The following is a 22,972-nucleotide window of genomic DNA, read 5'->3' as shown; positions in this document are numbered from 1 at the left end:
AATCCATCTCTGAGACCTGGTCTTCAGAACACATACTGTAAGTAATGTGTATAAAGCTCCACACTATTCCCGTTATATAAGCATTTGACCAAGCAAAACTATTGCAGCACTTCAAATCAAATCCTCAAAATGAGATTTTTAATGAAATTAATTAAGTAATTAATGTTTTGTTTCTTCCATCTAGGATATATTCTCCGTAGTTGTCAATAACGTTGGTTTTATTTTTTTCAGAGCGTATTTTACTCTGAAAAATGTAAATAAAAAAGGAACATATATGAGAGAAGGTATTTATAATATCCAATTATTGAGACACTTGAATAAAGGAGGTGAGATTATGGGGCTACTGGGTTTTTTTTTTTTTTTTTCTTGGTATTAGCGTCCTTCAGTGCTTGTGTGTTTTTGCAGCAGAAGCTATCTGTTAAATGTATTTACTAAATTAGAAGAACGCGTATATCTATATAGATATATGGAAACCCTAGGGGCACAGTGGTTAAGTGTTATGGCTACTAATGAAAGGGTTGCAGTTTGAATCCGCCAGGCACTCCTTGTAAACTCTATGGGGCAGTTCTATTCTGTCCTATAGGGTCGCTATGAGTCAGAATCGACTCGACAGCACTGGGTTTTTGTATAGATATATACATTAGAAGAATACATATAGATAGATAGATGATAGATAGATAGATGATAGGTAGATAGATAGATAGATGATAGATAGATAGATGGATAGATAGATGATAGATAGATAGATAGATGGATAGATAGATGGTATAGCCTATCTATAGAAATCTTAACTTTTACAAGTAACTGAACAGCTCTCTGAAATGCTTAAACCTGCCTTGTCCTGACAATGAATGCAGATGTTCAGCACCCATCGAAGGTCAGCAAAATAAATAAACCACTGCCCAATAAGAGCCGTCTGAGCTCTACCTTTCTGAGTCACCAGGGAAGACACAGTTTATCACAAATGCCTTCGCTGTGTTCATTACTGAGAATTGAACATCAACAGTGCTAACTTCCTTCTGCAAACTAATTTTGAATTATCCAACCCAATTTTCTGAATTTGGGTTAACCTGGCCTTAGAGTGCTTTGGTATATACTTTTTCATTTGTGGAGACTTATGCTCCTCTCCCCAATTCTATTTTTGGGGAAGAAGTCTGGTTTTATATTTGTTGCACTGAGTTATGCTGTCTATACAATCTCATTTTCATGATCTAGATTGTAAATGAATTAATTGCATCTTTTCCTGAGTTACAACATCAATGTTCATTAGCCCCTGTAAGCATCTTCTCAACTAAATGACATCTTGAAAAAAGGAAAAGCCATCTCAACAACATGCCTATGATGTACACTTCCATGCTGCATATCTAACAGCACATTGCTTTTAGACTACTGGGTGATTTTAGGGAAGATATTTTTCTTTTCAGATGCTGTATCGGCCAGTTGATGCAGTGGTTAAGTGCTCAGCTGCTAACCGAAAGGTCAGTGGTTTGAGCCTACCAGCTGCTCAGTGGAGGAAAGATGAGGCAGTCTGTTTCCATAAAGATTACAGCCTTGAAACCCTATAGGGCAATTCTACTCTGTCCCATAGGGTCGCTATGAGTTGGCATTGACTTAACTGCAACAGGTTTGGTTTTTGGTTTAATGTCTTCACCCCACCAGTTTTTTGATTATGCAGAAACACTGTGGTCCTCTTGTTTGCCCTTCAGTACGTGCACTTTCATATTTGACTGAGGAATAGATTCTGGTACTGAATATTGTTTGCATTAGACCAGAACCTGCGAGAGTGAACAGAGGGTAAATGCTAGTCTCAAAGATGCTCTTTCATCTCCCTTTCTGTCAATGTCTACCGTCCTCTGAAAGCTAACATTTACAGACAGCCAACTCAAGACTTTAGTGCAATAAAGATTTATATTCAGTGATGCCATCAGAGTAAATCCTTTTTTTTTTTTTTTCCAGTTCTGTGCTGTTGATTCTTCTCCTTTTACTGGAATTGGTTCTGATGTCCTCAGTGAGATTGTTTCTTCTTTTTAAGGTTTTTAAAAGGGCAAATAATTTTTATTTTTCATTAGAAAGATAACCATTTCATACAACTTTGCATATCTCTTTTTTAAGTATTTCACTTTTTATATCTGTCATTCCATTTAAAATTTACTTTAGCCACGTTAGGAGGAAGCACTGCATCCATTTAAAAACTACAATTTGATGAGTTTTAGTAGCTATGTACCTTTGTGAAACACACTGCCACATTCAAGATATAAAAGATTTCTATCACTCTGAAAGGATTTCTAGTCTTCCTTGCAGTCCATTCTAGTCTTCCTTGCAGTCCATTCTTCTCAATCCTTGGTCCACACAACCACTAATTTGCTTTTGGACACTATAGACTTGTTTGCATTTTCTACAATTTTATGTAAATGGACTCATACAGTTTGTACTCTTTTATGTGTGTCTTCTTTTACTTGGTATGAGTTGAATGCAGACTGAGAATGTCAACCATATTTGAATCCATACTTTGGTTAATCCCAATCAATTAGGGGAAATGAGGAGTAACTGAGAGGTAACAGGTTCATTTAGGCATTTGTGTTAAAAAAAAAAGAATTTTTATTAATATCAGTAAAAGGCATAATATATTTGTGCTGTTGAAACCACAAGGAATATTCAAAAAAAGAACACAAACCCTTGACAGAGAGCAACTTCTGGGTCACCTAAAAATTAAGACTCTTCCATTAAGATGTCCAATAATCACTACATTTAAGAGGCTGAGCATCAACATCAAATGAAATTATGAAATGATTAATTTAGACATAAAAATATAACAAGTTCAAGAAATGTCGCCACTCTTTTTTCAGGTTCACATGAATCTGAATTTAGTTCCTACATACTCTTTTCCAAGGAATATTTAAATAATTTGACTGTGACAAGCCAAACTGTTGTGAGACCTCATTGAAAGTCAAATGAAAACATTAATCAAATGCAAAAATATTCCAGTCAGGCATAGAAATGCTGCAGGTTAGAAAATAAAAAATGTTGCCTGTGAGAAGGGAGATCAATCAATTCAGGAAAAGCAGATATTGGTTCAAAGCTACATGGTCAGTAGTGACCAGAAATCACTATAATTTCAGGGGGTTGTATTTTTCTTGAGAATCATGATAGTCTTGGGCTATGTCTACATTGCAAAACCAGTTGTTTGACTAACTTTTCACCTGAGTAGATCAGAAAATCAGATCAGTCAACCGATTGACTTTTCTTTCCTCTCTGTCTTTATAGTTTTTGGAATAGGTTTTAGTGACCAGCACGCAGACAATTACCTACAGCGCAAAACAGCCAGGTGAATAATGTGTGGAATAGTAATCTTAATTGAGCAAAAAAATTATTTTCATACAATTAAGTGCTATATATATATATATACCTATGTTTTGGACTCTATGACTGTATAGTATAGGTAATGACTTCAGGTCTGTCACCTACCAGCTGTGTACTGTTAAAAACCTAAATGTGCAGAGAAACACCAGAAATTGGTGTAACAGAATACATTTATTGTGAGTTGATACTATTTGGATCAGGTAGCATCAAACCAAAAGTATTGGGAAGGCGCTCCAAAGGATCATTGTAAATTCCTTTCACATTGGTTTTGCAGGAGACAGAGTCAGAGCACACGTGGGCTTCAGGGTCAATCAGTTGTAAAAAGAGTCATTAAGGACATGCCATGTGCCCTGTATCCGAAAGCACATCTTCCAGTCAGACCCTCGACTTCCTGCTACCTGAAGCTGACCGCATAGCTAATACTTCAAAAAAGCCCAATGCCTAAGGCAAACCAGTCTCCCCTAAGATGCTTACTAGGCTATTGTTTGACCTGAAGAAGGTGACTCCAGGAAAACCAGCTTCTGAAAGGCTCCAGGTTCAAAAGGACATGTAAAGGCAAATGGCATGGGGTGTGGGGGGGTCACCACTACTCCATGGACCCAAAAATCCAGATTTCAGGAAGATTAAAACAGTTTCTCAGTACCTTGGTAATTTGCTTAGTCTCCATATGCCTTTGCATTAAAAAAAAATACCATCGTGTAGAGCTATGAGGGCTTAATAAGATAATGCCTGGAAGCATTGAGCTCAACATCTGGCATAAAGAAGCATTAACATATGATATTCTTATATTCCTTGAATTGTTCATTCATTTATTTGAAAAATAATAATTGAATTTTTATTATGACTCAGTGCTTAGTATCGGGAATAAAAATGGTGCAAAGATACAGTCCCTCTTCTGATCAAGCTTAGGGTATAGTAAGGAATGGAGCCCTGGTGGCACAGTGGTTAAGTGCTATGGCTGTTAACCAAAAGGTCAGCAGCTCAAATTCACAAGCTGCTCCTTGGAAACCCTATGGGGCAGTTCTACTCTGTCCTATAGGGTCGCTGTGAGTTGGAATCAACACCATGGCAACAAGTTTAATTTTTTTGTTTTGTTTTACTTTATATATAGTACAGAATACATTCAAGAATATGAGGAATTTAAAACAGCGATTAAGTGTTATGCTGAGATAAGCAAGGCCAAGGTGTGCTGTGGGAACACATAGGAGAACTTCCTGGAAGAAGCATTAAGGATGGATAGGACATAAACACACCAACCCACTGCCACTGAGTCGATTCTGACTCATAGCAACCCTATATAGGACAGAGTAGAACTGCCCCATAGAGTTTCCAAGGAGCACTTGGTGGATTCGAACTGCTGACCTCTTGGTAAGCAGCCATAGCACTTAACCACTATGCCACCAGAGTTTCCGGATAGGACATAGGTAGGAGAAAAGAGATATTGGCAGAGACGAAGTATGGAGGGGCATGCAGGGGTAGATGGTAAGGACAGAGGCATCAGGGATGGGGAGAGTATTTTCATCAGAGAGACTACCATATGTTAATGCCTATACTAAAATGACCTTTTCAGATAGAGGCTGTAGATGCAGTTCAACTGAGAAAGGCAAAGGAAAAGAAAAAAGAAAAAAAAAGAAGCTCTTGTTTTCTCTCTACTGCTTACAGTGCTAAGAAATAACGCTGGCAAATAAGAGTTTTATAAAGCAAAAAAGAAGAAACTTTCATATTTAGGGATCAAAAAAGAAGAAACCTTGTCAAAGCCAGAAGAGGTTAATAAAAATCCAATGCTAAAATGTCTGCCCTTAAGGCCATCCGTATCTTAATAGAAGGAGACTCAGAATATCTTTCTCATTCTCTGTATGAAATGAGAAAAAAGAAATTAAAGAAAGAGAAAGAATTAGAAGAAGCATGTAATCAATCCTCTCCTTTACAAAACCCAGTAGTTCAGGAGGCCTGCCAGAGGCTAAATCTTTCAGGGAACACAGACAGGAAAAAAAAACCTATTAAAATGTGCTCCTTTCCCAAAGAAAGAGGTCGCTCAAGATCTTCACACCCTTAACTCTGAACAGATTTAATGAAAGGCAATCGCTATTTTAAGAATTTAGAAGAGGATTTCCCCCGCAACAGAAAGAAGCCAGACACCATCAGTGTCCTAGTGCTATTTCATCACAGCACCAGGCAAGCTTTTCACTAACTTTCTGTAGGTTGTGAAAGCCATTAAATGAGGGTTTAGTTACTGAGAATACAGTTCTTCACATACGAGACTTAAAATGTAATTGATACAAAGACCATCCCTCCAGGATTAAAGAGTTCTAGTCATTCCGTGGGCTCATATGCTCTTTTCTCCATCCTGGTCAAGATGATACTAAGCTTTTCAGAAAAGGAGTCTGTTATTCTGCACAACATTTAGTAACCACAAAACCTTTTACCTTCAGTTGGAGGAAGATAATCCAGACTACAGATCCAGTAGCTGGATATAAAAAGAATCTTATCCCGAGACTTTACGGCATCTCAGCTTCATGTGATTAACGTAAATGATATACAGATTTCTCTTATAGAATCTCTCTCCAAGGTGCTTCATGTGCTGTCTGCCTGACACCCCTATCATCATACGGACATCTCTGTGAACACAGCAGCACAGGCATTATTATATCCATTTTGCAAATGGGGAACCAGAGGCCGAAAGAAGTCAGGCGATGTAACAGCAGCAACAGAATAAGATCAGAAATAGACGTGAGAAAAATTACTGTCTCTTGGGAATTAAAGTATGATGGCATGAATTCTTCCTTTTCTCGGTCTATTGAAGGGAGCATCTTCTCAATGTTAACTTTGAAAAAAACATCGTCCCCTGCACTTTATAGTGAGAAGGACAATTCCTGAGTTGAGTCAATAGTTAGGCTAGTTGAACATAGATAAGGAAAGCCACTTAACCACGTAGATGTCCCATAGAGCTGATAAAACAGAGTTTTTATTTGGCTTTTTTTTTTTTTTTGCCCTACATGACCTCTGGAATGTGACTCTGGTGACATCTCCCTCTTCTCTGCCATAATCATATCAGTCAACAAATGTTTCTTGAGTGACTGAATAATTGGTGTTAAAATTGTAAGCTTATGTTTTGTGAATGAACCTAAGGAAAAATAATCACCGAGAAGAATGTTGGATAACCAAATAACCCTGTCAACCCTAAGCTATATTTTTATCAAATTCTGTTCCAGATGTGCATCTCCCTAATGAGAAAGTCAGATTAAATCCCTGCTGCAAGTCTGAACCATGAAGGGATAGGGGGTCTCAATGAAGTCAGTTATGTATGATTAGAATCCCCTTGCCCTCCTTTACGGAAAAATCTATAGTCAAAGAACCCAGTTATCTTCCAGACCTTTATGATAGTTAGAAATGACCCTTCTAAGACATTATAACCAAGGCTTGAGACAATACACTCAAAGGTGAGACAGGCCCTTAGAAACAATTAATTCAGTAAAGAAATTTGGGCATATGAGAATATTAAGTAATGAGAATATTTTTCCAGAAAAATACAGAAAAAAATAATGATAATAATAATAGCTAATTCTCTTCCCATTTAAACTCAGGAACCACTGGAAGCTGGTCAGTAATATTATTGCTATTTTATAAATTAGAAAACTTAGGCACTGATAAGTTTTAAAAAAAAAAAAAGTCCAAGGACACAGGTAAAAAGTGACTGAGCTGGGATTTGAACCTGATCATCTGGTTCCATTGCTTATGTTCTTAAGTAGTTCATCCTGTGGCCTTCCAGTAGGATGGCAGCCCATACCAACACAGGTTCCAGGCCTGTCCATGCTGCTTTCCCGGTGAGAGAAGACTAATGGTATTTGGAGAGTTGCTTCCTCCTAAGGCTGATAGTGAGGATTTTGAAATAGAAAATATTAAACAAGGCAAGAAAGCTTATAATTACCTTTGTCTCTTTTTCTAGGACAAATCCAATTGCAGATATTGGAAATTAAGTCAATGAGAAAGGAAGCATCCACCTATTGAGAATATTCCTCATTAGCTGAAATTCTGGCTCTGGGTACTTCGTCAGGTTGCACTCAGAGAATTAAACTCCAGGATCTTAAGAACACAGTGTAAATGAATCTCAAAGCAAGGGTTGAAAATGATGAACTGAGAAATGCACAGATTACCACAAGTCAGCGTTAATATCATTACTGAAAGGTTATCTGTTCAGGAAATCGACAAGGTGCCAAGAGCGAGCTCACTTGCCTCCCAAGAAATGAGAGCAGAGAAGAAATGAGGCTGAGCAGAGAAAAGCCTTTGTTGACATTTTCAAAAGCTGACTTTAAACAGACCATATCCCTGAAGAATAGAAAACGGCAATGTAAGGAACCAGAAACAGCAGAAAATTGCAGGCCAGTTATTTCACCATCAGTCACAGAGAAGCATTTGAAACGTTTTAGAGGATCAAGAGAGGTGTGCCTTCTACTCCTGCAAGCTCAGCCTTGGGTGAGAGAAGATAGCACTGTTAAGGAAAGACACTGTTAAGGGAAGACCTCCCTGGCTTTGGGAATTCTCAGAGTATGGCTGTGTTCTGTTAAAGAAAGAGACAGCAGAGTGAACCACAAAATGCACTAGGATAAGAAATCCTGAGGCCAGGTTCTGGTGTGGACTAGCAATATTTTTATGTCAAATAAAAAGTAAACTTTTTTGTCATGAAATTCCTTTTGGGCCCAATTAGTACTTGATTTTCTGGAATCTGTTATACACACCCAAACCCAAACCAAACCAAACCCATTGCAGTCAAGTCGATTCAGACTCACAGTGATCCTATAGGATAGAGTAGAACTACCCCATAGGGCTTCCAAGGAGTGGCTGGTGGATTCTAACTAACGACCTTTTGGTTAGAAGTTTTGAACTCTTAACCACGACACCACCAGGGCTCCATTATACACAGAGACATTTATTTGTATACGCACCTAATTTTATAGAGTATTTCAGATGGCATATGGTGGCTGTTTGTGCTAACTACTGTCCTCCAAAATTCTCATCCACCTGGAACCTCAGATTGTGAACTCATTTGGAAATGGGATCTTTCTGTTAAAATGAAGTCATACTGGATTAGGGTGGACAGGGATTAAAATTATGCTACCACAAACTAAGGAATGCCAGGAACCACTGGAAGTTGGAAAGGGTAAAGAATGGTTGTTTCCTACGAGCTTCAGAGGAGGGATGGCCCTGCCAAAACCTTGATTTTGGACTTGCAGCCTCCAAAACCTTGAGAGAATGAATTCCTGTCTTTTTAAGTCACTCAGTTTGTGGTAATTTGCTATGGCAGCCCTAGGAACCTGATACAGTGGCTTAGGACACATCCTTAAGATGTAGGGTTCAGGAAACGGTCTGGGATGACTAGTCTGACTGGGACGATGGTAGTAGCAAAGATCCTGAAGGAAGCTACTATGAGAGACAGCAGGTTTAACCAGGTTTGTGTCAGCAACAAGGTAGTGTGGACAAAGTGATGTTTCCTCTGACTTAAATATACCTGTTTTAATTTAAAGGGAGGTTTTTTTTTTTTTTTTTTTTTTTTAATGTGTCTAAGGGAATATACTTAATGGGGTGTTAAGTAAGAGGGCTATTTTTAGAAGTAGTAATGCAGCCTAAATTAAATGAGACATTTTAATGGAGGCAGCTGAGAGAGGAAGGATATTTTAACCGGCCCTGAGAGAAAACTTTAGCTATTTCTGGCTGAGCACAAAGAGAGGACAACTCAGTACTAAAGGACATTCTGGTGGCAGGGGTGAGGAGAGGGAGGGACCTGCTAATTTGGTTTAGGTGGAACACCTTAACAAAAATGAAATACAATGGCAATGTTTGGGGCAGAGCTGGCCCTCTGGGAGCTGTGAGAATCAGGCAGGAGGCAGGAATGAATCTATCCTCAGAGAAGAGGAGGGGCTAGCTGGATGGCGAATTTCTGTTTAATAAATGAGTGGGAATTAGAGAATCAGAGGGAAATCCCTGCTTTCTCTGAGGTTCAGGAAGCTGAGGACAGACATAGTGATGTCAAATAGAGGCTGAGCACATCAGAAATTAAAATGGAAATCATGACTAGATTTTAACACCTTAGTGAAGTTCACAGGTAGATGAGAGTAATCTGTAGAGCTAAGTGGTGGAGGAGCCCCTTCTGTTGTATTGCTATAAGCTTCTCTGAACACAGCCATCATTATCTTTCCGTGTTTTAATTTTCACTCTTGAGGAAACATGTATGAGCTTTGTTTTGTTTTACGTGGACCCCTGACTTATGTTTTTGAATTTATATAGCTTGTTTCATATTAGTATATCTCATACAGTTATATGTTTTTCCTCTTGAATAATATTTTGGATCAGGGCCACATGTCCTTATACTCACAAAGCTATTGTTATGGCTTTAGCTCAACCAACGAATGTGAATAGGAGTTATTTCAAGATTTATTGATAAATAAAAAGCTTTATCAAGTAGTTTTCACTATAATTTCCAATTAGTGGTTGTAATGGTTAATATTGTATCAACTTGGCTAAGCTATAGTGTCCAATTTTTTGGTCAAAGACTAGTCTAGATATTGATGTTAAGGTATTTTGTACAGGTGATTAATATTCATAACCAGCTGACTTTAAGCAAAGGAGATTCTCTCGATAATGTGGATTCCGACTCATAATGACCCTATAGGACAGAGTGGAACTGCCCCTAGAGTTTCCAAGGAGCACCTGGTGAACTGTCAACCTTTTGGTTAGCAGCCATAGCACTTAACCACTAGGCCACCAGGGTTTCCCTAGTGAATCTAAGGAATCCATTTTATGTATGTAATGAAGTAATTTCTCTTCTATGAATCCCAAATAGTAATAGCTATGTCTCATCCTTAGGAGAATTGAAAAAAAATGTCCTTCAAGTCATTTTCTGTAGGGTTTAATTCTCTCAGAACTCTAGTTGAGAAAAGCTAGAAGCACCAAAAAAGCATATAGAAATATGTATGTTTATATGTGCAATGATATATAATACATTTTTTTTATATACCAACATACACACAAGCAACTACATGAATCTTTCTATATGTGTTTTATATGTATATATATAGTTGTGTATTATTCTAGGTTTTATAGCCTTGAATACCTACACGGACTATGCGTACTGCAATTTTCTGGTTACTGAAATTCTTACTTTTGTTTTTGCTGCCTGTGAAGATTCTAGACTCCTGGGAACCCGGTAGTATCAGTTACGGATTATAATTGAAGATCCTTGCAACTTACTATGTGCCACAGGAGCCACAAGCCTGTGGATCTTTATTTTGCATGCATTATTGGCAGAATGAATGAATAAGTGAATGAATGGATGGATATACTGTATCAAGGGCAATGATTCTCAAAATATTTGGAGTTACATTGTGACTTGGTTTCCCAATATTACCACCCCCCACTAGCAGCAGAGAAGGTTAAGATCGTATGGCAGATGGTTAACAGTGATATTTGACATATGACTAGAAGGTAGTTCTCAACCCTAGCTGCACACTGGGATCACCTAAAGTGCTCTCTAAGGAGCCCTGGTTCCATGGGAGAAAAGACCTTGCTATCTGCTCCCATAAAGGTTATACTTACCTGTTGCCTTTGAGTCAATTCTGTCTCATAGAGGTTTTGGGTTGCCTTCGAGTCAATTCTGTCTCATAGTGACCCTATAGGACAGAGTAGAACTTGCCCCCATACAGTTTCTAAGGCTGTAAATCTTTACAGAAGCAGACTGCAACACATGTCCTGTGGAGTGGCCGGTGGGTTTAAACTGCTGACTTTTTGGTTAGTGCCAAGGGTTCTCTTTAATCATATGATACCTGGTCCCCACTTCTGGAGATTCTGATATAATCAACATTAAGATTTTCTTTTAAGTTCTCCCAGAGATTCTAATGTGCAGCCAGAGTTGAGAACTGCTGCACTAGAACAATGTTTTCTGTCCTTGCTTAATCATAAGAATTAGCTGGCAATCTTGTTTTTAAACAATCTATACTTTTAAGTATAGATTTCCAGGACCAACCTAAGGCATTCTGAATTCTTTAATAAGAGTCCCTAGATGATTCTAATGATCAGAAAAGTTTAGGAACTACTTCACTAGGCTCTAAGCTCTGCTAGAAAAAGTGCTATCATCTGTCATTCTCAACTGTATCCCCAAAGACATTGCATAGATTCTGGTTCATGTCAAGCATTCAATCAATATTTTACATTAACTAGTTGTCCTCAGGTGGTGTAAACAGTTAATGTACTTGGCTGCTAGCCAAAAAGTTGGTGGTTTGAATCTACCAGTAGAGCCTCAGAAGAAAGAACTGACAATTTACTTTTGTAAAATCAGCCACTGAAAATCCTATAGAGCACAGCTCCACTCCGAAATACATGGGATCGCCATGAGTGGGAATCGACTCCACAGTAATAGTATATTTTTAAAAAACTTTTGTTGTTGTTTATTAATTAATCATTGGTTTATGAATAAATATGGTTTAATAATTAATTATTTTATTTATTAATTAATCGGTAAACAACATTATGATAAATGTAGAAAAGATTGACGTTGTCAAGAGTTTCATTTTACTTGGATTCACAAACAACACCCATGGAAGCAGCAGTCAAGAAATCAAACAACGTAGGCATTGGGCAAGTCTTCTGCAAAAGACCTCTTTAAGGTGTTGAAAAGCAAAAATGTCACTTTGAGAACTAAAGTGCGCCTGACCCAAGCCGTCGTATTTTCAATTGCCTCATTTGCGTGAGAAAGCTGGTCAATAAATAAGGAAGGCTGAAGAACTGATGCCTTTGAATTATGGTGTTAGTGAAGAACACTGAATATTCCATGGACTGCCAGAAGAACAAACAAACCTGTATTGGAAGAAGTACAGCCAGAATGCTCCTTAGAAGCAAGGATGACAAGACTTCATCTCATGTACTTTGGACAGTTATCAGCAGGGACCAGTCCCTGGAGGAGAACATCATGCTTGCCAAAGTAACCTGTTGCTATGAGTCAACTGCAACCCATAGCAGCCCTATAGGACAGACTAGAACTGCCCCCAAAGGGTTTTCGAGGAGTGGCTGGTGAATTCGAACTGCCAACCTTTTTGTTAGCAGCTGTAGCAATTAACCACTATGCTACTAGGGCTCTTGGTAAAATAAAAGGTCAGCGAAAGAGAAGAAGACACTCAACAAGATGGATTGACACAGTGCCTGCAACAATGGGCCCAAGCATGGCAATGATTGTGAGGATGGTGAAGGACTAGGCAGTCTTTCATTCTGCTGAACAAAGAGTGCTATGAGTCGGAATCCACAACACCTAACAACAACAACAATCTTATTTTTAAAGTGAAAAGGAATAACAATTTTTTTTTTTGACAAAATTTAAACACTGTTATGATTGGCTTTATAATGGGGAAGCACAAGCATAAGGTTGCTTGTCAAGGATTTCATAGGAATTTCAATGCATTCTCTTGTAGGACTTCCTGTAGGTTTTGTAATGTAGTAATCAATTAAATGTTCTCTATTCAGGTATTCACAAGTCTCCTCAAAATGGTTTTTGCCCATCCACATTAAATAACTACTTACTACACCACTTCTTAAGAAAGTCACAACTGAAAGGAATATTTGAGAATGGGACTCTATATGCAAACTGAGAAGTACAATTGTATCTAATAGGTAATTAGAAAAGCAATTAATGACTTATTTGTACCAGATATTTGTATTTTTTTAAATGCAAGTCTTTTATATTTTGTATACAATTAAAATGCAAATGGATACCTTAACTTAAAAACAATTATTAAAATTTTCTGTCAATAATATTGTTTTCTTTGACACTTTATAAAATCTGCATTAATTTAGTTAAATGTCATCTTCAAAATTAAGCTTCCTTTAGCCCTTACCAGCGCTTTGTCTTTTTAAATTATCTGTCATTCATCATTGGGAAATTGACTGTTTTTAAATTATCTAATTATTTTCTTTATAGACACCAGAATAAGCTTACATTCTTTCTCAGATCTAGACCTCCAGCTAATTAATTGGGTTATATAAAAAGAAAGAACTATATGCATGAGAATGTTGTTGGGTTTTTTCTTCCCATCCCCAAAATATAAGGGAACAAGCAAGGCATTAACAGCAGTAACAAATAGCATTTGTATAGTGCTTCACAGTTTCCAAAATGCTTTCATATATATTATATTAGTTCATGGGAATGTCATTATCACTCTGTGATGGAGGTATCAAGATTTCATTTCTTATGGTACTGTTATACTACATGCTATACTACATACTTACACAGGGAGAAGACCGTTCATTTGACCCCCATATGTTTGCAGAGGTGTTTCTGTTTCACTGTCAATTTGGAAAATGTCCTTTTCCAAGAACACAGAGAGCCACTAGTAAACAGCTTTAAAACCTTTGGCTGTAAACCATGGCTTGCAAATTCCAGTGCTGTAACATGAGTAAGTGGAAACCCTGGTGATGTAGTGGTTAAGTGCTACGGCTGCTAACCAAGAGGTTGGCAGTTTGAATCCGCCAGGCGCCCCTTGGAAACTCTATGGGGCAGTTCCACTCTGCCCTATAGGGTCGCTATGAGTCGGAATTGACTCACGGTAGTGGGTTCGGTTTTTTGGTTTTTAACATGAATACAGTTACATTGCTTAACGTCCATGATCCATTTTGTCAAATAGTACGTTATGTGATTTGAACTTTGTATGAACACCATATTACATACATACAGTCCCCAGGTTACGAAGGTCTGCCTTACAGACAACTCGTACTTAAGAATGGACTTCCATAAAGCTATTATATTGAAAATTTGAGTTAAATACATATAACGGTTTGTAATAATGAATGCACACACTACTTTGTGACACTCATGAAAACACTGCATGGTTTGGAAGTGTTTCTTACGTGTTACGCCCACTTCCTCCCGTTCTCCAGTGGGAATTTTATAACTTATGGGACTGTGGATGTGTATGTGATCCGATGCTGCCTGAGTGGATACCATGCAGTGCATGACTGTATATAAATTGGGCCAGGTGTAAGTTGGCAGGTGCTTGGGCCTATGGCAAATTGGAGGGTACATTTCTGCCTAAAGCTATATACATTAAAAAAAATATTTAAACTCTGTGGGCCAAACAAAATTTACCTGCATGCCTTATATGCACCCTTTACTCCACATCAGTAGAACATGGGTGTGGAAGAAGAAAAAACACATCAGCAGAGAGGCATGAGGGATGATATGAAGAATTTTGGGTCACGGGAATTGAGCCTTTTAAGGACTGAAGTACAGAGAGCAAATCTGATAAATGGAGGACGCCAATCTAATATCATCAGGCTCCTTCTGTCTCTGTTCTGACATATTTTTTTTTTTTTTATTTTGCTTGATTGGGACAGTGTAACATATTGCTAAGAACACTATAAGGGTACTATGTTAGACTTAAAACTCTATTCTGTTTCCTTTTCACTCAAATTGAGTTGATAATAACTACGGCATAGTGTTGTTATGAGGATTAAATGAGATAATGCACGACAAGGGGTTAGCAGGGCTCCTTTCACATTATAAGTGTTAAATAAGTGATAGGTATTATCTTCATTAGTCTCTGGGTGGTGCAAAGAGTTAATGTGCTACCATAAAGGCTGGTAGTTTGAGTCCACCTAGAGTGGCCTCTAAGAAGGCCCTGGTGATCTCCTCCTGTAAAATCAACCATTGAAATCCCTATGGAGCATAGACCTACTCTGGCACACACAGGGTCACCATGAGTCAGTCAGCATCAACTCAGTGGTAACTAGAATTATCATCATTATCATCATTGAAAAGAACAACTTTTTTACTTATTCTTTGAACTTCTCCTTAGCACATATTGAAGATCTAAAGTAACTTTCAGATCTATGTAATGGCAAGGTGCCTCAGGGAGGTCTTGCTTGCCAGGGGAAAAGAGAGTTTTCTTTTTTTTTTTTTTCCTTTCACTCAACTAAATCACAAACCCAAAGATAGAAGTGTCCCCTCTGTGGGAGAATCAGTAAGTTCAAACATTCTCTTTCCTTTAAAATGATGAAAGGTATCGGGTAAGTTAGTTGGACTATATCCGCAAGTAGCCATACATATGCCAAAGAGGTCATTCCTTCCTGAAATGACATAGAAATGCCCCAAGAATTTTGTTCAATTTAACATGCATTGATTGAACATCTTTTCTGTGTGAGACACTATATTCAGCTCTAGATATCTGAGATGAAAAGAGCAGGATCTCTGCTCTTGAGGCCTGCACAGGTCTAGACTAGTGGGGGAGATAAAAATGTAAACAAGTTATTTCAATACAAATGCAAACAAGTGTCCAAGTCCCTCAGTCTATGATTTGCATCCTTTACCTCCCCCAGAGGGATTTTGTAAGTACTGTGGAAAGGCAGAGGTTAGTATACTATAAGGGAGCTCTGGTGGTGCAATGGTTAAAGCATTCGGCTGCTAACCAAAAGGTCAATGGTTCAAACCCCCAGCCATGTGGTGGGAGAACAAGGTGGCGGTCTGCTTCCGTAAAGATTTACAGCCTTGGAAATCCTATGGGGCAGTTCTACTTTGGCCTATAGGGTCACTATGAGCAGGAATCAACTCAAAGGCAGTGGGTTTTTAATATGCTGTGAAAAGACTAAGGAAAAATGTATGTCTATTCTTCAAAGTCTAATTTTAGCTCTACATCTTCCAGGGAGTCTTCCACTCTACTTTGATATCTGACTTACTTGAAATCCTTTGAAAATTGCTACATAATCATTTTGGTGCTTAATCATTTTCTGCCTTAAATGGAAATTCAGTTGTTTCTTGGACGTATGTCCAATGTATCTAACTAATCTGTTGCTGTCAAGTCGATTCTGACTCAGAGAGACCCTACAGGATAAAGCAAAACTGCTCCATAAGATTTCCAAGGAGCAGCTGGTAGATTTGAACTACCAGCCTTTTGGTTAGCAGCCAAGCTCTTGACCATTGCATCACCAGGGCTCTGCAGATTTTAGTAGGCCCTCCAAGGGGAAGGAATACATCTCATACTCTTTTGGACCATTCACAGTGCTATATGCATATACAATGTGCAATAACCTGAAAAATTGATTTGTTGTCATTGTTGCCACCAGATTAAAAATTGGTAGAAAATAATTTACAAATAACAGACATGATGTTTTGAGGCTCTACTTATACTTAGGTATCTATGAAATAGTGTTTTATAAAATTTGAAGACATTTTGGTACAATTTAAGCATTTAGATTAATTAGAAGTGGAAAAATGGTAAACATAAACATATATATGTTATATAATAAATGTTATATTTTCACTTTTAATATCTGTTACATAATAAATGTTCTCTTTTCATGTTTAATCAAAGTTTATATTTTTGGCCCTGGTGTATAAACTGGTGGCAACCACTTGCAGCTACTCAAGGGAAAATAAAATACATATTCAATTGCCCCGCAAATGAAGAGTTACAGCTAGCGAAAACTTGCAAGGATCACTCATTGCTTTAATACCGCACGCAAAGATGGTTGTAATGACAAGATAATACTCCCCAAACTCACAAATTACCAGTTTGCTATATGTTAATTAAGAAGTCTTGGTGGTACATAACCAAAAGTTTTGCGGTTCGAACCTGCCAGCCATTCCCTGGGAGAAAGATGTGTCAGTCTGCTTCCATAAAGAAACCCTATGGGGTAGTTCTACTCTGTCCCATAGATAGAGTCGCTATGAGTTGGAATTGACTCCAAGGCAGTGAGTTTGTGTTTGGGTTTATATGTTAATTTATTATCTTCATCTTAATCTATTTTCTAAAAATTGTCACTGAAATTCAAAGAAGAAACATCATGCTTTGAATAGAGAGGTAAAGGTTAGAAATAATAGGTAACAGTGAACAAATAACTTATTTGAAAACTAGCAAATAATTTTAAAGAGTCCAACCTATGTCTACTGCCAATATTTAATAGTCAACCACTTTTCACATCTGATTTACTTTATCTCTCCTGTCTTTCATGTCTGTGTCTTCCGTTCATTTCCATTGCTACTAGTGAAATTCGGCTCTTCACTACTTCTCGTCTAGAGTACTGCAAGTTCATCTTTTAAACAATTTTATCTTCCTGTAATACAGCTCCAAACTTGTGGTTCCCAGCTCAAACAGCTTCAGTTCTTGCTTCCAGAACAAAGTCTACACTACCTTATTCTGGTATTCACTGATTTCTGTGTTTTTGTTCCAATTTATTTTTCGATATTTCTTTCCTAATCCTCCCCTTCATAAACTATACACACACACTACATACATTCATACACTAAAGTAAAACTATTCATTGTTCCTGCATATACCTTTCATTTTCTGATCTCCATTTTCTTGGAGTTCCTGGATGGTACAAATGGTGAATGCACTTGGTTTCTAAATGAAAGGTTGGCATTGCAAGTCTACCCAGAGGCAACTCAGAAGAAAAGCCTGACAATCTACTTCCAAAAAAGCAGCCATTGAAAACCCTATGGGGAACAGTTCTACTCTGACTCACATGGAATTGCCATGAGCCAGAATCAACTCCATGGTAATGGGTAATGGGTAATGGGAAATCTATTTTCATAATGCCTTCCATAAGTCTAAAATGTTCTTCTAATCTATCTACCCTTCAGGGCCAGGCTCAAATGTCACCTCTTCCATGACATTGTCTCTAAACTCCTCAGAAGTAATTAATATTCTTTCTAAAATTTTATAGATATTTTTCATAATTCATTTTAGAGAAATTGTTATTTTATATGTTGTATTTATGTATTTTCCTCTCTACCACAGTGTGAAAACTCCTTGAAAACAGTCTATGGAAGTTTCACTTTGCAAGCTGTACCGTGCCAGGTAGAAAGCTTTGAACATAGTAGATGCTCAGACAGTTGTTGAATGAATGACCAAATGAATAAACTAATTAATATTAAGCAGCTTCAGAACTATGGAGATTGTACAAAAGATTATATATAGAATCTATATGAACCTTCCTGATCATGAGCTGAAAGTCATTGATTTGGAATAATCTGACTTGCGTCCTAAACTGGTTCAGTGGTTGTCCAATTATCCTCCACAAAGCCTTTGGGATTCCACTGAGGTAGCAAGGGATCCCCCTCCTTGAACAGTGGAAAATGATATGCAAACAGAGTTCTTTACACTCTGCCTTCAACTAAAGCTGCTCCATTTTGTATATTGGCCTTCTGTGTCAGACCTCACTTAGAGGAAGGGTTTTGCTTTATAAGGAAATTTTGAAACCCCTTGAAGTTCAAGCACTGGAACACTCTGGCTCTGTATTTATTTCAACCCTCTATTTTACATTAAAACATCTCTTGTCATAAACTAGGTAAATAAGCCACTGTGTTTTGGCTGAGTTTACTAGAATAAAAATACCAAGATGGTAGTACAAGAGTAGTGTTTCAGATAATTTTGTATTAAATCTTCCTATTTTTATAACATCCAACTTTATATGAGATACGGCATGCTATAATGTCATTGAGCTCAGTCCTTGACCTGACCTCACTGACCCGGGACCTAGCTAGTTGGTGAGTCTTTCAGATATCACTATCTTTCTGAACACTCTTCATATAGCTGAAAGATCCCTGAATTATTGTTATACAGCTTTCTAGTCCTGCAAAAGTCAACGGCAAACCTTTTCATTGCCTAGGATTTTGGTAACCTGTCCCCTTACCCACAGGGTAAGTAGAAAAACCTGATTTGCAGTAAACCTTAAATGTATTCTCCCTGACATCTGTCATAGGTTTCTAGTCTGTTACTCAGTTCTAAGGTTTTTATTTAAGAAAAAAAAAAAAAAAATACCTGTTCAAGTCACGGTGTATAATTGGCTGTGTCAGGTTGTGAAGGTACTCCATTCCTTTGGCAACATCTACTGCAATAATTAATTTAGACTGCAAGTCAAGAATCCTAGAATTTAAAAATAGATTTAATGAGGATGAAATGGTCAAAACCAATACCATATATTTCTAAAATAAATCAAATGGTGTGTGTGATTTGATTTCAGTCTTTAAGCTTTATTGAAGGTTAAGCTAAAAATTCAACCAATCTGTAAAATAGATTTTCTACATCAGATAATGTTTACTTATAAGTCAAGTCAGATACAAGCCCATCTTATTTAAAGCAGTATACTTGATTTTATAATATTTGTAATATTATATTTAATTCCTCTGTAATAGCATAAAAATGGAATCTAATCACTGAGTGAGTGGAACCATGTTCTAATTACTGTAGGCATACCTCTAGGAAGTGAGTTCAAACTAGACTTATGCAAGTCCATTCTTTTTTAAAAACTTTATTTAATAAATACTGCAATGCCTGGAAATTATTTTATTCCAAGATTAGAGTAGCCCTCTTTATCCACAGTTTCCCTTTCCTCGATTCCAGTTACCTGCAGTTAACAGGGGTTGGAAAGTATTGAACGAGTGGCGTGATGAAATTTCAGGCCGTCTTGCTCTGTCCCACCCAGGGACCACATTCACATAACTTTTATGACACTGTGTTGTTATAGTTGTTCTATTTTATTATTAGTTATTGTTGTTCATCTCTTACTGTGCCTAATTTATAAATTAAACTTTATCATAGGTATGTATGTATAGGACAAAAGAGAGTGTATATAGGGTTCCATACTACCCCCGGTTTCAGGCATCCATGGGCAAGGGGAAGGTATTGGAACGTGTCTCCCTTGGATAAGGGAGGACAACTGTACATGTATCTGCTTTATTGGTATGTCAAATTTAGCTTGATTATTATGAGCACCAGTTACCAATTTAAATTCCTTAGGATTTGTTACCTTCAACTGAATTCCTGTTAAGAAAGCACAGAAGTGGTTGTATTAATTTAAACACAATTATTGGGCATAAGTTATTAACCATCCTTAAAATGCCACACTTGATACTGCTCAGAGATTTCAGATAGTGATGGCTCATCTAAGATGTAAACCTCTAAAGTTGGTTCAAGGGTAATTCCAAAGATATGCCAAATGATAAATCAAAAGAAAGATCCCATACCTCTTCTGCTCATGAAGAAGGGAGAACAGAGAACCCCCTGATATGTACTGAGTGACAATGGCAAACTGGCTGGGATCGTTCAGGCAAGCACCAACAAACTGAATCACACAGGGATGATTGAGCCGGCAGAGAATGGACACCTCTCGGCAAAACATGTCGACATCTGACTTGGAACAGTAGGTGTTGGCTCGATAACTGGAAACAGCAACAATGGAAATCCTCAATCAGCAGGTGGATCAAGAAAAGGTGCTTCTTCAACACATTTTTTTAAAGGTTACAAACCCACCTGGATATCAAATATTCTCATTTGCTTGCTTACCGTTTTATAGCCACTATTTTATTTCTGCATCGTCCTTTATATACTTTCCCAAAAGAACCTAAAATTATTTAAAAGAAATAAATAAACAGATACTATTTTGAACTCATTGAACTAAAGCTGACAGTTATTTTCTTGTTACCTGAGCCGATAATCTCATGGAACTCAATTTCTGAGAGCTGAAGATGGAAATGTGAGGGTAAACCAGCCCTTAGTAGGAGAACATCTGCTTTCTCTGAAAACAGGAATTTTGTTGTTATTTTTTTAAGAGAATAAGTACGTATGTGGACGTGTACACACTCATGCACATATATACTTTGCTTTTCCTAGTAGTCAATTTTCCAACTGTAATTGACTATGTGGGGATGTCAAAACCTTATCATAAATGATCCCCTTTCCTTAAAAGCATGCTTGTTTCCTGTCTCCATTACCAGACCTCTGTTATCAGGGCTAAAGGTTTAGCCCTGACCTGATCAACAACCAGTTAGCCTGATGACATGGAGTACAGTCCGTATCACCTTATGATAAAAGCTTTTATCTGCTCAATCCCTTCAACCTATTACAATAGGTTTAGCCAAATAGTCATAAACTAAACCTCAAAGGCATGACAATCAAATGACAGGGGAAATAAGCTCATGAATCATTCAGAAGAAATCTCCAAAGCCAAAAAAATTACTTGAAAAGACTTTAAATTCTAAATAGTTAAATGTAAATTTGCAGTTGAATTATATTTTTTACTGTCCTGGCCAAATGGTTTTAATTTTGTCTGCAGCATACATTCAAAAGTTTTCCAAGTATTATTACTTATTTGGAATCTTTTGAAAAGTAATTTAATTTTTCAAATATTCATCCTAAGCAAAACTATTCCCAATTTTTCTCAAAGAAATATTTATAATTTATATTTTATAAAACAATAAAAATACTATGGAAATAAAATCTTTCTTTAATACTCATGTGAAATTCTCACTATTTTTATACCCTGTGAACTCAGAGGACATATGCAAAATAGCACAGCAAGTAAGGTTAATTATGGAAAGAAGGTCTATTGATAATAGTTCTTATGTTGGTAAAATATGCATCATTTGTAATATGCAAAACAAAATAGAAAGTTATCATATTTGAGGTGATAGTTATCCTTAGTAATAAAATATGTAGCAACTGTCCTGTAGTATAAGTACCTTTCGTCATGCTTTTAATCTTGCCCAAGGGGGATGGAACAGACACATAGGAGCCATCTAGAAATCAAATTAAATAACAGAGTTGAGAGTAGCCATCATTTTTTTTCTACTTAAAAACTCAACATGAAAAAAAAAAAAACAGTTTGCTAAGGAAACCAAATAAGACTATAGCTTAAAGCCCAGGTCTTTCCCCTGGATACTGAAACTGTACAGCAAGTGTTTATCTAGAAAGAGAGTAAAAAGATTAAAAAAAAATTCCAGGGGCTAGCCGACTCCAGCAGATTTAATTAGTGTCTGGATATGAGTATTCTCTGTCCTGCCTTAATCATTTACAGAAAAGGAAAATGACTGCTCTCAGCTTACCAGGCCTTCCTAGCCACAAGCCTCATAAAGACCCAGAGCAGGGAATGTTAAACTTGGAAAAACTGCAGATTTGTGAATTAGAAAAGAGCCTATGTAGCGGCGGCTTTTTTATATTCAGCCTTACCCAGACATACGTTTTCTTAAAATAAAACTAGCCTGACACAAGACTATGCCCTCCCCCCAGCCACAAAATGATAATAGCAGAAACACAGGTTTACCTTTAGGCACAAAATTGCACTAACAATGAAAACTGACTAAGAAGAAGAGTACCTCCTCCAGGCTGAGAATACTCATTACAGGGCAATTCGTCCTGAGGTCTCTTATAATGCTTCAGGAGTGTGACAATCGCATCATGTCCTTTATGGAAAGACAAAAAGGACAAAGCGTCTTAATTTTTGTTTCCTTTATTCAGCCCATCACGTATTTAAAAAATGACTGGAGATAGCTTACAACAAAGGACATGTTTTAAGAGATAAGTTATTGCAGTCAGAATTTAGTATAATTGATCTTCATTTTTTTGCAGATTCCACATTTGCGAATCCCCCTGTTCACTAAAAATACCCATGGAGGGAAAAATTGCCAGAGAATTCAAACTAGGCTAGTTTGATATTTGCTAATTTAGTATTCACAGGACTTCATAAGAACATAATTACCATGAATAATGAGAATCAACTTTACTTTTATTCTTTTATTCAAAATAATTTATTAAGACTACTGCCCTGGTGGTGAAGTGGTTAAAAGCTTGGGGCTAAA

At 37.3% G+C, this 22,972-nt stretch overlaps 1 protein-coding gene across 1 annotated transcript in view; it reads right to left on the bottom strand.

The window, feature by feature from the left end:
* The window catches only part of TNNI3K (TNNI3 interacting kinase), a 381,325-nt gene that overhangs the window by 170,798 nt on the left and 187,555 nt on the right, over window positions 1-22,972 (bottom strand). Inside the window, exons 12-17 of the mRNA XM_010591188.2 lie at window positions 22,490-22,576; window positions 21,857-21,913; window positions 20,821-20,913; window positions 20,682-20,739; window positions 20,363-20,557; window positions 19,158-19,262 (exon numbers count right to left, since the gene is read on the bottom strand). Coding sequence (XP_010589490.1) covers window positions 19,158-19,262; window positions 20,363-20,557; window positions 20,682-20,739; window positions 20,821-20,913; window positions 21,857-21,913; window positions 22,490-22,576 — 595 coding nt within the window. The remainder of the gene's footprint in view (window positions 1-19,157; window positions 19,263-20,362; window positions 20,558-20,681; window positions 20,740-20,820; window positions 20,914-21,856; window positions 21,914-22,489; window positions 22,577-22,972) is intronic.

This window comes from Loxodonta africana, chromosome 3 (genome assembly GCF_030014295.1).
Source record: "Loxodonta africana isolate mLoxAfr1 chromosome 3, mLoxAfr1.hap2, whole genome shotgun sequence".
In the NCBI taxonomy this organism is placed as follows: Eukaryota; Metazoa; Chordata; class Mammalia; order Proboscidea; family Elephantidae; genus Loxodonta; species Loxodonta africana.
The sequence above is the reverse complement of the archived record's forward strand: the minus strand, read 5'-3'. Positions and strand labels throughout refer to the sequence as shown.